Source organism: Phoxinus phoxinus (assembly GCF_949152265.1).
Source record: "Phoxinus phoxinus genome assembly, chromosome: 17".
NCBI classification, from domain to species: Eukaryota; Metazoa; Chordata; class Actinopteri; order Cypriniformes; family Leuciscidae; genus Phoxinus; species Phoxinus phoxinus.
This window is the reverse complement of record NC_136892.1, coordinates 20,416,991-20,431,481: the sequence shown is the minus strand read 5'-3', so window position 1 is coordinate 20,431,481 and position 14,491 is coordinate 20,416,991. Positions and strand designations below refer to the sequence as shown.

At 36.4% G+C, this 14,491-nt stretch overlaps 2 protein-coding genes across 3 annotated transcripts; one reads left to right on the top strand and one right to left on the bottom strand.

Annotated features, from left to right (window-relative positions):
- Nucleotides 1–566: 566 nt before the first annotated feature.
- LOC306985005 (uncharacterized protein) lies at nucleotides 567–7,114 on the top strand (the record flags this gene model as incomplete). Of its 2 annotated transcripts, none has more annotated exons than XM_079586847.1 (11): nucleotides 567–857; nucleotides 932–1,032; nucleotides 1,135–1,244; nucleotides 1,717–2,012; nucleotides 2,544–3,077; nucleotides 4,604–4,766; nucleotides 4,919–5,057; nucleotides 5,189–5,329; nucleotides 6,538–6,658; nucleotides 6,779–6,860; nucleotides 6,968–7,114. In XM_079586847.1, the coding sequence occupies exons 1-11, from the start codon at nucleotides 760–762 to the stop codon at nucleotides 7,112–7,114; spliced, it is 1,932 nt and encodes a 643-aa protein (XP_079442973.1). In that variant the 5' UTR covers nucleotides 567–759. The 2 variants fall into 2 exon arrangements, with proteins under 2 accessions (XP_079442973.1, XP_079442972.1); XM_079586846.1 differs by having other exon boundaries at nucleotides 5,189–5,338.
- Nucleotides 7,115–7,148: 34 nt separating this feature from the next.
- meiosin (meiosis initiator) lies at nucleotides 7,149–14,418 on the bottom strand. The gene is made up of 10 exons (XM_079586848.1): nucleotides 14,320–14,418; nucleotides 13,322–13,427; nucleotides 13,115–13,210; nucleotides 12,787–13,005; nucleotides 12,596–12,695; nucleotides 11,975–12,192; nucleotides 11,171–11,253; nucleotides 10,027–10,259; nucleotides 9,850–9,939; nucleotides 7,149–9,769 (listed from the first exon to the last, which is right to left on the bottom strand). Exons 2-10 carry the CDS (start codon nucleotides 13,410–13,412, stop codon nucleotides 9,625–9,627), a joined length of 1,275 nt encoding a protein of 424 aa, XP_079442974.1. The 5' UTR covers nucleotides 13,413–13,427; nucleotides 14,320–14,418; the 3' UTR covers nucleotides 7,149–9,624.
- Nucleotides 14,419–14,491: the final 73 nt, after the last annotated feature.

Below are 14,491 nucleotides of genomic sequence, written 5' to 3'. Positions count from 1 at the left end.
TTTTGACAACGTTGTCATCTGTACGCGAAAAACACAAACTTTTCATTTTAGTTTTTAGTATGTATAGTTGTAGTGTAAACCCTTAATATGCCTACGCGTGTCTAAATTGGCAAAATCATGGGCGACCGTAACTAAATTTAGTTATTTTTATTAAATATGCAAATGTTCATAGCAATTGTATTATTGAATCGTCTAAATGAGCAATTTCTGCTTGGACACTGATGCTGCGTACACATTTATTATTAATGTAAATAGGATAAAATGTTTATTAGGAAATAAGACACTTAACAAATACAGTGGGGCTCAAAAGTCTAGTAGGCCTAGTGAAATACTGCTATTTAGATTTTTTGTTTATTTAGATACGTGTTCAGTATGATTTGTATATGCTGGAGCTGAAGCCGCATACTGAATGTTAATCTTTTTTTCTTAATTTATTGCAGTGCACACAGCAGCATCATGTTGCCTGGAGCAAACAAGCACAGTGCTAACAACCAACAGACCAGGCAACACAATCCCATCCTCTGTTCCATTCAGCTGCTGAAGAGCCCACACAGCTCTTTCCCTGCTCTCTCCGCTAGCTCAGTTGAATTGGAGCGGTCTGTACCATCATTTGACCCTCCCAATCTATAAACACATTTCAGATGACTTCAGGAAGGGTGTCTTAAATGAAAATTATTATGTTTGGACATCATCTTGGCTGCTGCATATATCTTGGTTTCATTTATAAGAATAGTGAGGAAAAACTTGGAATCCAGGAAGATGGCTGCATTGTTCTGGGACTCCGATTGCACCACAACTCCTCCACAGACACCACCTCTACACTTCAGTTCTGAGTTCAGGCATACCAGCCTTGTGCGGTGAGATGTAATCTTTTACCATATTTGATAATCATTACACTTTGAACTGGTGAAAATGACCTCATCTTTTTCAGTTCCTATGATCGTTCACCCATGCAAAACAGCTTAGATTGGCCTTCAAGTGAGCAAGTGGAGTTCACAAGATTAAACCGCTCCAGAACTAAAGACAATACAGGTCTGATAGCTGGTTCTCAGTGCTTTTATTAGTGATAAGATTCAGTCAGTATTTCATTTCACTTAGGGCAACTTGCCTCTGCAATTTCATCATATATTTCAGAAGGAGAATGGCATATGGTAACAGCCACTCGCTCATTGCTTGGCAGGGAAAGAGGCCAGAGGGATTGTCTGCAGGACCAGCAGAAAGCCACTTACAACAGCTTGCCAAGAGTGAGTTTCAATTCGTTTTTTTTTTGTTATGTTATGTTGTTTTTTGTTATGCTATATGTTTGTTGTTTTATGTTATGTTTTTATTTTGTTAAATTGTTTTTGTTTTGTTTTATGTTGTTGTTTTTTGTTATATGTTGTTTGTTTTGTTATATGTAGTTGTGTTGTGTTATTTTATGTTTTTGTTGTTATGTTACGTTTTTGTTATGTTTTTTGTTTTATGTTGTGTTTTTTGTTATGTTATGTCATATGTTTTGGAATTAAGTAAAAATTCCCATAAAATGTAAATGTTATAAAGTAAAGATGACCTACTTGAAAAATGTGTGAGTGAAATTACTTTATTACTGTGTACCATTACTTTTGAATCTTGACAATCAAAGGAAACAGCACTTGAAATATAAGTAACAAATAAGTTCATTTGGGCCATTTTTTAATGGCAATTTATCATTGACAAATACTTTTTTTTGTTTCGTAGGCGCATTTTCTCCAGCCAAATAGAGAATCAAGTGCTTTTTCACCCTATGCTAATGACTTCTGGTTGAATGGTAAAGATGCCAAGAACAATGCTGAGCCCCTCAGAAACAGCCGTAAGCAGCACCCGCTGACACAGCCGGGCTTCTACAGTCCAAAAATCCAACGATCAAAGCACTGGGAAGCTGCACAATCCACAAAAAAGTCTTTAAAAGCATCTGCTTCTACAAACAACTTGAAGGACTTCTGTGCTCTCACGTTGCCTCTTCCATGCTCCAAAACTTCTATTCTCAAACCCAGGTGAGATGCATAAATCTTGTCAAAATTAATGATTATATAATGTTTTATACAATTCCTGATGAAAAGGCAAGAGTAAACCAGTATGAATTCCTATGATGGCTCACAATGGGTTTTTAATCCAGGACAGGACACAACTATTGATTCAATACTTGTATAATATTCGTGCGCCTCCGGACCCCTCCTTCCCAGCTTCCACCCATGAGATCCCACGGGGGAGGGGTGGGACAGTCAGTAAAAAGTGGGACATTCCCACCACATTGTATAGAGTTGTTCTCTGACCCTAAATTCAGTCTACACCTTCCAGTCACCATCTGTCAGTTTAGTTCTGAGTCTGATTTTCTGTAGAATGAACAATGTCACAGAGAAAAAAAGGACATTCGAAATAGAATGAAATGACTTTTACATTTTTAAAATGGCTCTGTCTTTATGCGTGCAGTCCTTTTGTAATGTATGCACCGCTTACCTCATTCTTTGTTTTTATGTTTCTACAATATGTGTGTGTCTGTGGTCTTTTTGTTTTATTTCTGCTAGCCCTTTGTTTTCCAAACCGCAAGAGGTTAAAACTTCCGTGGTGAAAAAGCCTCCTTTGATGAGAGCTGTGGTTTCTCAATCTTCACCGACCTCAAATCAACCCAGCAAAGAGCACTTCAGCCAACTCCAGCTAAGAGAGGACCATCTCATCAAGAACCAGGACTGCATTTTGTTCAATCTGCAGGAACCCAATATAAAACCTCCCGGAAATGACCAACTTGCGTGGAGGGAGAGCCAGAATTCATTCACTGAGGATACTAAGGATTATTATTCTATTAACACACTACATCTCTTCCCTGGACGACTGTCTAGAGACCAGCCTGCAACGTTTTTTCCAAAACTGAAAAAGCCAAGTCATGAGGGTGTTGACACTGGTATTAAAGCATCTCAAGGTGACCCTGACCGGTCATGTCAACTTCAAGCCAGCCAGACTCAACCTGACTGCAGCTCAAAACAAAAGAAGATACAGTACGAGTACACACTGCATAGAGAACCCGGTGGTGTCAGAAACGGTGACCACAACCATATAAAAAGGTAAGCAGGTATCTTTATGGGATATACTTAATATTTTATACCATTATCATAACAATAGCTTATAGTATTGTATAATAGTATAGCAATACGCTTTACAATAAGGTTTATTTCTCAACATACGCAGTTCAATTATTACACAGTTCTCTGAAATACTTGATTTTAATTGGTCAATCGCACCATACAGTGGTCAGATATTTCCCAATATCCATGCCGTCTGTGACAACCAGAGGTGGACCGTAACGAATAACATTTACTTGAGTTCCCTTTTTGAAGATCTGTACTTTACTTGAGTATTTTATCTGGAAACGTTTGACTTTAACTTCACTACATTTGAAAGACAAATATCATATTTTTCACTCCAATACATTTCTACCAAGGTCCTCCAAAGTCGTTATATGTAGCCGCTTTGAAAGTCAGTGGAGGATTTTTTGAACACTGATCGGTTGATGGCAAAAGGTAAGAAGACGGTTCCTCTGCGCAGTGCTATGCCATGGCCATACTTTAAAAAGTATGTTTCTGTTTTTTGAAAAGATTAAAGATTAATTTTGTTTAAAATGTCTGCTTTGCTTGCCTAAAACGAACCAAATCACAGCCTTCTGAGTATTTAAATCAGTTCAAGGTAGTCGTACGCTAGCATGTAAGATGGAGCATCACTGACTGGCTTAAACCAACATGATGGCACGGCGTGCATTTATACAAAAATGCAACAATATTAATATAAATATATACTTAACAAAAAGTTATATATACTTAACTTAAAAAGAACAACAACAAAAAAATCTGCACACCAAACCGTCTGATGAAGAGTCTGCGTGCTTGAAACAGTATCTGTGTGAGAGAGACATTATTAATTTTTTGCATTTTTGGAGCTCTCTGGTGTGCTGACTTCTCATCAAACATCCAGGGAGGCCCCAATAAATCTTATAATGATTTACATTTTGTTATATGAACATAATCTTAATTAAAATGCAAACAAATAAATAAACAATAAAAATAAAGATGCACAACATTAAACTGACATAATACTTTTATATGTATTTATTTTTGTGACAATGAATTGCCAGAGGTACATATCAGCTTTGCCAGGATCACTGGTCTAGAGGCACATTTTTTAAAAGTTACACTTATTTTCACTTGAGTGCTGCTTTTTTAGAACAATGTATCATGTGTGAGACTGCAAAATATGCAAGCACAATAGTCAAAGATGTCCACATGTGCGTGTTTACACAGAAAAAACTAAGAAAATGCAGCGCAGTGGAATGCAATAACAAATTCTGTGTGACTAGCCCCTTATTTTTAGACGTTGTATGGAAGATACACAGGTAAAATTATAAAATAATTTCAACTCAGATCAATATTTAATGTCCAAGGTGTGCATTATCTCTTAATTAATTAATGCTGTAAAAAAATGTATTGTACCTAATTCTTTGACTAATGATAAACCTTATTGTAAAGTGTTGCCCACAAAACAAAAAGAATCAATAATTATCTGAATTTTATTAGTTGGCTTAACATATATTTCTCAGTCAGGTGGATGTGAACTCAAAGAATGTGTTTGGTAAGCCTCGAGTGATCGCATCACTGCGAGCAGCATGTTCCCCGCGACCCGTTCGCAAGAGCACAGTGGTGGAGGACTTGAAAAAACTCATTGTGATGGATGACACAGAGGACAGCGCTCAGGGTGATTCAGTACGTGATGTATTCGACTCACATTCAGCAGTATGACCCTAAACAACCCGACAGCATAGGATAATAATGTGGAAAAAGCAGGTATTGTTCTGCTGAGCATTGGCATGTGAGCAGTGTTGTAATGTTGCAATGTGTTTACTGTCTCTTTCTAGTCATCACCTCAACAAAATGAGGCAGGGCTTTGCAGAAGCTTATGCGCCAGTCCGTCGCTATTCGGTCCTGCTCAGCGATCATACCCAGAAACTCCCACGCACACACCTGTCCATTTCCACCTGCAAACACATCAAACAGGCAAGATTAAAATAATATTTATTGTACTGTTGCGATTTATCAATTGCTCTTCAACTAGTATTACCTTGTCTTGACGGGATTTTTGGAGGATATTTATGGTATACACTAGCTCTCCCTGGTTGTCTTGTCAGAATGTGGGGAATTGCCTGAACAGACTGAAACTGACTTTTGGGACAGAGACCAACATCCTGATCCTCAACTCATGCCCCTGCCAAGCACGGCTTATGATCTTGACTGGAATAGTCTAGTTCAAGCAGCCCAAGAGTATGAGAGTAAGTATCGTAAGTAGGCTATATAAGTATACTTGAATATGTTGAGTTAAGATTGTTCAACATACAGTGGTCCCAAACGTTTTTTAAACTTATAAATGTATAAATGCCATTGCATTAGATATAAAAGATCAAATCACTTGTCATGTGCAAACAAATAATGCTAAAGCTTTTCTCAGTGTTAACTACTTTTTTGACTACACCCATAGCATTAGTGGATGTGTGAAGTAAGATTACTTCAAGTGATATTTTAATTTGTGATATTACTTCAATCCAACAGTTCAGTAAACAAGAAGTTAAATACGGAGTATTGTGATGTATATCGGCATGAAACGGCTTCTCGAACAAGAGAAAATGTATAGGGCGAGACTTGATTTTGTCCATCGGTAATTGATTAGATGGTTCCCACACAGCAACAGTGTCGCCCAGATCTAGCCCACATCTGGTACGCGTGGAATCCACATGTACCAGATGTGGCCCGGATCTGGGCCGACACTGTTGCTGTGTGGGTTGGATCATTGTGGTTTGCTAAAGAGTGCAACAGCCCTTTTTCAGCGGAGCTGGTTCCCGAAGTTCATTCATTTTTCCCCATAAGGATTTAAAAATAGTCTTTGCTAAAGAGTCAAACGCTATGAACCAAGCCAATCAGCTACGAGGTGAATCGCAACACTACAAACTTTGATTTGAAGCAAAAAAAGTTTTAAAAAATCCGACAAAAAGACAAGGGTACAAGACTGTGTACTTAACGGTGTTTAAGTGACGGAAAGAACTACAATCCCACGAATCACAGCATAATCGGATAAAAAATGATGGAGAAATATAAAACTAATCATTTACAATTGATATATATATATATATATAAACATTTGTAATAATGTAATAATGTGGGCTGACAGCTTCAGCAGAAGTAAATACAATGGATTAACAACCTATGGATTAACAACCAGAGAGAAGAGATAAGATGATGTCGTGGCAAGGGTGGGGAAAATATTTTGATTAAAGTTTACGATCAATAATTTATAATAAATACTGCACCATTCCTGCTCAAAACAAAATAATTATTTTAATTCATAATTATTATATATAATAATTATATATAATATAATAATAATTAATAACTCATAATTTTCATAATTTGTTTAATGCAATGACATGCTATTATTAGTATGTGCATTCAAATGAATGACCCCATTGTAATGATATTTTTACAGCACAAAGGATGGCAAGCCTTTTGTCAGAAATGAGTCCTGTATCAAGCAGGCCGGATACACCATCCAATGAAACCTACAAGATCCACCATTCCAGTGCTTATTGCAGTGGAGAAGATATGGAGTGAGTGGAGCATCTTTTCTAATCTTAATTTTAAAACCAGTTAACGGCTAATGACGTGTAAGTTCTTTCTTTGATTAATACACTGCATGAGTATTAATGGACTTGCATGGTTATTTTTAGCAGTGACGTATTCATTGACTTCCCCGACCAACTCTCTCACCTGGAAGGGATGCTTAGGCGCCTGAGTAGTGACCTGCTGAAGGTGAGGCTTATTTAGCGGTTAATAAATGAGAAATGTGTGAAATATGTGCTCTCATAGAGGACAAACTGGCTCATTAGCACGATGTGTTCCTCTGTCCTCTGATTCAGGAGAAGAGAGACAAGGTGGGACTACTGGCAGAAGTGTTGAAGCTTCGTATTAGCAACCAGCATCTGAGAGAAGAGTCCTTCAGTGCAGTTGCACAATTACACAAAATCAGCAATATTTTAAACACAACACCTGAAGAGGAGGAGTAATTCAGGGTTGGAAGCAAAGACTACAAATCTGGATATTGGCAGACTTTTTTTCTTATTGATTTCGGAGGTAAAATCTGCAGAATGAATTTAAAATGTTAAAATGCATTAAATGGAGCCACTGATAAGTTGATAACTCAGGGTTTCTGCCGGTTTTATGAATGCAAATTCAAGATCTTTTTAAGACTAAGTAAAGGAAATTTAAGAGAACACAAAACGTCAACATGAGAAACGCAATGATCAACACCTCTGAGTTTGAAAGACTATACATTACTTTTTTATTTCTTTTGCAAAAAAGGTAGTTTGAATACCATTGTTTTCAACCACTAGAATGGACATAACTTTTACTGTATCTTCTCATCACACTGCAAAAAAGTGGTGTTCTTCCTTAGTATATTTGTCTTGTTTTCCAGTGCAATTGTCTAAAGATTCTTAAATCATGATGCATTAACTGGAGACAGAAAATGAAGTCTTGTTTTCTGTCAAATGTATCAAATTAAGTGAGTTTTGCTTAAAACAAGAACACATATCTGCCAACGGGTTTAAAAAAAACAACTTAATTCAAAGGGAAACTCATTGACAGATATTTGTTCTTGGTTTAAGCACAATTTCAATTAAGTTTTTTCAAGACTTTCAAGACATTTTACATTTGCACCTCAAGTAAATGTATCAAAGATGTTTCGATATTTGTATTGGAAAACAGGACAAAAATTGAATATATAATCATTTTTGCAATGCATGCAACATTTAATGCCATAACTTAACACTGTAAAAGTGATTGCTGTGATTAATTATCATAACTTAATATTCAACATTAGAATAAGAAATAGGGTTATTTCAACTTAAAAAAGTATGTGTTCATGCTTGACTTAAAAAGTTAAGTTTAGTTAACTTTAGTTTGGTTAGGATATATAGTTATCTCAACACATTTTAAGTTGTTATATCTAATTGCAGCAACATTTTGTACAGTGTGAATTTTAGGGCCCTATCATACACCTGGTGCAATGCAGCGCCAAGCAAGTGTCTTTTGCTAGTTTCAGTCCGACGCAGTCCTGCGCCACGTTGTTTAAATAGCAAATGCATTTGCGCCCATGGGCTTGCTGGTCTGAAAATGAGGTGTGTTCAGGCGCATTGTTGGTGTGTTGCTATTTTGAGGCAACTGAAATAGACTTCGCCAATGACCAACAAAAACCTGGTCTATAGTCAATGGCACAATATTTTTTTGTTATTTAAAGACTGCGTTAGTAATGTGCACCTATGGGCGGGTGTACAACGTGTGTACACTCTGCTTATTACACACACAGGGACACGCAGCAGCACAAACACGTCAAATAAAAAGGATTACAACTTAAAATATGAATATTGTGTACATAAAGATATAGTGGAATCCGGCTTGTCCGGTAGATGGTCTGCTTGCACGCTTTAATCTTGCGCACGAGCAGATCCGTTTGCGCTCTGGAGACTTCAGTTTTTCCATGTAAATAGCAATCCGCCATGGCGTGAGCGCAACTGGCTTTTAAAGGGAATGGTAGATGAGATTCTGGTTGGTTTATTTTACGTTACTCCCAAGACACAGTAATTTCTCATTAAGAGAATAGGGACAATCCTTTTAGACCATGCGCCGCACGCGCTGACCATTTTTCCCGTCGTTAAACTAGCAAAAGTAGATTTGGACACGCGTCCTAAGTGCACTTGCGCCATGCGCTTAGATCCTTAAAATAGGGCCCTAAGTCTTTCTGCTCTGATTTAAGAACTTTTTAAGGCCTTAATTTGTGTAAAGGCGAATGAAGACCTGCAGAAATCCTGTAACTGAAAGCTTAATCAAATTAGCCAGAATATTTAATAAACACACACATTAAGGGGAGAGGTTATGTAGAAATGAACATTGAAGGACAATGTTCCAGTTCTTCTGATGCAGGTTTTATGAGTTTGAAAGCCACAGAAAAGCCAGACAAACTGAACTCAGTCCAGGTTTAATAACAGCACAGTATGTACAAACCAGAACAACTTTCATAAGGTTGATAACTCTCTTGGGAAACATTACAGCTCCCCTAAGGCTTCTTAGAGAATAATTAGTTTAAGGCTGTAAAAAAAAGCTATAAAACAGTTTGATATAAACATTATAATAAATATATAAATATATATATATACAAAGATAGATACTTAACAATTGTCATTTATTATAAATAAGTAATAAAAGTCAGAATATGCTTTATCAAACAATGTAAAGTCACAATGAAAAATGCTGAAAACAGCATATAAAAAATACTGAAAATGTAAATATGCTCTGTGATGGTTAAAAACATTAGAACAATAAAAAATATACTAAACACAATAAATAAGTTATTTTAAAATGCCTGAGATGTAATTGTGTTTAATCACAACAGTGATTAACCTTTAAAAAAACTGTATCGAACTATAAAACGCAGTTGTTTAAAGACCAGTTTGGCTTGCCTTTCTTAGACCGGTCAAGCATATTCTCAGTGCAGTAGCTAACTGAGGCGTGAAGACCTTCATTTGACAGCTTTATACACTTCTCTGTAGGCCAGTAACATGTGCAGTGGACTGGGCACAGAGCGCTCTGCCTTCATTTCGGTCTCGTGTTCTTGATCGCGCACATTGCGGTTCTGCTGCCGACTGAAGCTCCAGGCTTTCAGGCTAAAATGGATAGAGGTTTATATGAAATTGCAATGCAACAGATAAACCTGTAAGAAGTTTGGAGAATTCAGAGAGCCTACCAGTACAAGCGTCTCTCCCTCTTGGGCAAGATGTGCCAGAGATTGGCTAACTCTTTGGTGACTGTAGTGGATGGGATGCCAGGATAGGATCTGTTCCCCAATAATATCAACACTGTGTGTCATTAAAGGATTATATATTCAAATATATTTCGATTGGTCTAATAGTAGTATACACACCTGATATATAATTTTCTGTTCATTCGGCAGAACATAATGAAGCCATTCACACATTTCTTCTTAGGGATTGGCTGCGTTGTAACACGTCCTGCTCTTGAAGTGCGCCTGCGTGAACTTTCTTTTCTTGCTCTTTTCAGAGGAATGGGTTGTTCTGGGGTCTCATCTTCAGAACTTTTGTTCCCTTCCTCACACTTCAAGGACAGATAGTTGCCATTTCCAGCACTCATGAAAGTCTGCCAATTTGAAATACAGAGACGATACCATGAATAGAGAGCTCACTGTAAATCAATATCTCATTAAACTATCATACAATGGGGTCCAAAATTCCACTAGCAAAAATGCTTCTATTTAGCATTTTTTCTGATTACAACGGTGTCCAATTTTATCCTATTTTCAGCGTGAAGTTTTTGCAGCCTGTTCAAAGACAAATTATCAATGTCACAAAGTTGCTTATTTGTAGTGCAGAATCTTTTATGAATCTATTAATTTTTTTCATTTTTGCCACAACGTTTCTAGATCTTACACTTTTGAAAATTCTGTTTTCTGTGTGAAACTGTTTAACCCCCAGAGACCCTGTTCAGACATGTTCACAATGTATTATATATATATTTTTTTAACATTAAACATGTCTTGAGGATACCAATAGTTAACATACCATTGAAAAAATATTGCAGAATTGCCATTTCTCCACTATTTTTTTATACAGTTAGTGAAAGTTTTGATAAACTTATTTGATGTATTTCATCCAGATACAGTAATTAAAATGTAAAATAATTTCACTATTTACACACAACTATACCCATCTTGTAACAAGTTTTTGTACCCTTCTTTGAATAGGCTCCATTATATGAGAACAATATTAAAAAGTTTCACCCGTTATGCACAATGTTGCATTTTTGCTACACTTAGAATGGTCTCATATTTATGTACGTTCAAAATTGCAGGGCATGTTAGCCTTTTTGCATCACTACACACTGTTATGTGTAGTTTTTACCCATATAAAGTTATGTATTATTTAATTGCATTACATACATTTAGCAAATCTGCTATGCTGGGTTTCTGACCCCAGATTTTCATTGTGTTCTCAGACTTTTAGACCCCACTGTATATACAGGCAACAAAGGATCACAAAGTTTGGCCTTACTGAGTCATTTGCAAAACTGCCATGCAAACTGGGACTATTTAAGATGGTAGATTCTGGGGTGACCCACACGTCCTCGAATAATGCTGTTATGGTAAAAAAAATATTGGTCAGTCAGCATTCCAGCAACACTGTCTTGTTTGTAATTTCACACTGTCAGTAATGTGCACTTTTGGCTCTCAGTACGGTGGCCGAGAGAGCTCAACACGCAGCAACTGAAGAGAACACATGCAAATAGAAAAAACACCAGCAAATTAAGAAAACATCTTCATCAGTTTGACAATGCATGTGCTGCAAATACTCACAACCCAACCAAATATAAAAATGCGCCGCAAATAGCACAGACCACAATGCAAATATTTGAAGGAGACCCCAACAAGTGAGGAACCTGGTGGAACATGATTATTGCTCAATGTCTACTTGTCAGTGGTGTTGTCAATAACCTGAAAGGAGAGTTTATTGTTTATTTTAACATCCTGATCGAATGTGCATTGTATTTGCAGCGCGTTTCTGTATTTGGTTGCATTGTGAGTACTTGCAACACATGTGTTGTCAAACTGAAAAGATGTTTTCTTAATATGCTGGTGTTTTTCTATTTGCATTTGTTTTCTTCAGATGCAGTGCGTTGAGCTCCCTGGGCCACCGTATCTAAGCCTATTTAACTGTTTTTGTTCCATTATATTCTACAAAGTATTGTATTCGTAAAACAACTAATGCACCGATTTCATAAATAGTATACAAGTCTATAGTAGTATATATAATGTATATCTAATAATATGTGTGAAGGCCTGTGTGGCTCATCTTTACTTTGTAGCACTTCTCGCCCTTCGGGATGGAGAGAGCGGCTGAGACCTTGAGAAGGAGACGCGAGCAGAGAGGGGTTGAGGATCAGGCTGTCTGCTTCCCACAGGGGTGGCCGCAGAGGCAGTATTGGTGTTTTTGGCAGCGTGGGGCTGAAAGGAAAATGCATTTTCCAAGCAGCTGGAAAAGCTCCAAGCATGGGGTCTTTAAGAAGAATTCCTGATCTGGAGATTTAGTAAAACATAAAAATGAGTTACAAGCTTGCACACCGGTACATCTTAAATGGATAGTTCACACAAAAATGTAATTTACTCGCCCTCAAGTTGTTCCAAACCTGTATGAATTTCTTTCTTCTGCTGAACACAAAAGAAGATATTTTGAAGAATGTCGGATACAGTTGATGCCTCGTTGACTTCCAAAGTATTTTTTCCCCATACTATGGAAGTCATTTGGTTACCCATATTCTTCAAGATATATTCAAAGAAATACATATTGGCTTAAAACAACTTGAGGGTAAATAAAGAATTTTCGGAATTTTTGGTGATCTATCAATTTTAGATAGATATATAAAACATTTTTTATTTCTCTGCTATTCACAAATATAAATTAAATATCCAATATACAAACCCTGATGTAGGTGTATCCAACAACCCTCTCCCTGGGCTTCCATCCTCACTTCCTGTTTGGTCTTCACAGATACTACAGGTACATTCAGTCTCTGTGCTCCCTGATAACAAAAAATATCCCCAGGTATCATTTATGTTTAAGTATGTGGATTTAATTGATGTCTAACATCAAAAAGAAAAATATTTTTTCACCTGTATTGTAAGAGGAAGTTGTGGAGTTGGAGTCTATGGAGCTTTGTGATGGCTGGCTATCATCAACAGACCACGACTCTTTGTCCTCTGCAGTTAGGACCTCTGATGAATCGCTTTGTCCGTCACACACCAGCTGGAGTTCTTGCTCCTCAATTGCATTTATGATAAATCTCTCAGAGTCTTTGCTCTGAGGGCCGCTCTTTTTGTCACTCAATCGTACTGTTTATAAATTTAAACGTAGTGTAAGTTCAAATAAATACCATTTTGTATAATAAAATATACGATTTTTTCTTTCTTTAATATCTTATTCTTTAAAAACATACTTTACCTGTATACTTGTTTATGCCACTGTAGGTGTACATTTTCTTGGCTTTTAGGAAGTGTGGTGGTGTGCTCGATAACGGATTGTCCTCGTTCTCTGACTCTGCAGACACACGCAGGTCATAGACTTTAGTCAATATCACATGACCCCTTCCATATTTAAAAACAACTGCATACAATCCTTGAATTGAGCATAAATAATAAAGCAACTTACTTTTCTCATTGTTTTTGGGTAGACAGTGTGGGGGAACATGACTCTTCAGACTATGAATGTGGCTGTGGTGGAAGTCAACGCACTGCAGCATGTTTATCACGGTCTCCTGTGGACACAAAACAGAGTCAATAACATTGTTTTATCATTATGTTTAACTATATGTATTAAAGTTATTCGTGCCATGTAACAAATTGAAAAGTATATTTTATTATGTTTGACTGACTGGTTTTAATGCCTAGAAAAAGTATTATGCTCCAGATATAGTGCCTTACAATCAGTGTTGGCTGAAATGCATTACTATGTAATTAATAAATTTTCCCTTGAAAAAATAAATTACTCTTAATTTAATATAGAACAATTCTATTTAAACAATAGTGGATTTAACATCAAACTTTAAATGTTAAAATGTATGTTTTAATGTAACCTCCATTTAAATACTTTTGGTCAGTTCAAGAATAATTTATACAATTTTATATTATTTATTTGGAAAAATTAAAACAGCAGTTTGATGTCTATCCTTGTATTGTTCAACTGGTCGAGGTTGATATGGGATATAGAAAGTAATTAGCAATAATACAATAATTTAGAGAGTGAGTAATTAGTACAGTAATCTAGTTACAATGTTGAAGATGTAATTAGTAACTTACTACTAATTACTTTTTAGAGTAACTTACCCTACACTGCTTACAATAAGCACCATATCTTAATCTTAATTCTACATAATAATTCTCTAATAATAATATAGTTTTGAGAATTTAAAACAATTACATTTAAAATAATCGTTGGCATTTTATCACAGCTGACTGAATATCAATGTGTTTCGCGCTTTATTCAAAGCTATAAGTTATTACTTTAAAACACTTTAGAATAGACTCTAGATTCTGTTGGCTTTTAAATAGGTTCGCATAATTCTTTGATCACTGATACGTCTCTTTTGTTTTCATGTTTTATTCTTTTTAATGGATTCATATTTTCTTGTGTAGATGTAGTTGCCTTACCTGAATTATACTCTTCGGAGTCTAAAAATGCCACAGTATATTGCGGATATTCAGTAAATTAAATCTCCACCAACATAGCTTCTTAAAATGACATTGGAGAAGAAAAGAGCCAATCAGGTTCAGCGCTCACGCGGATTGGCTAACGAGAAGCATCAGGCTTTCTTCAATAGGT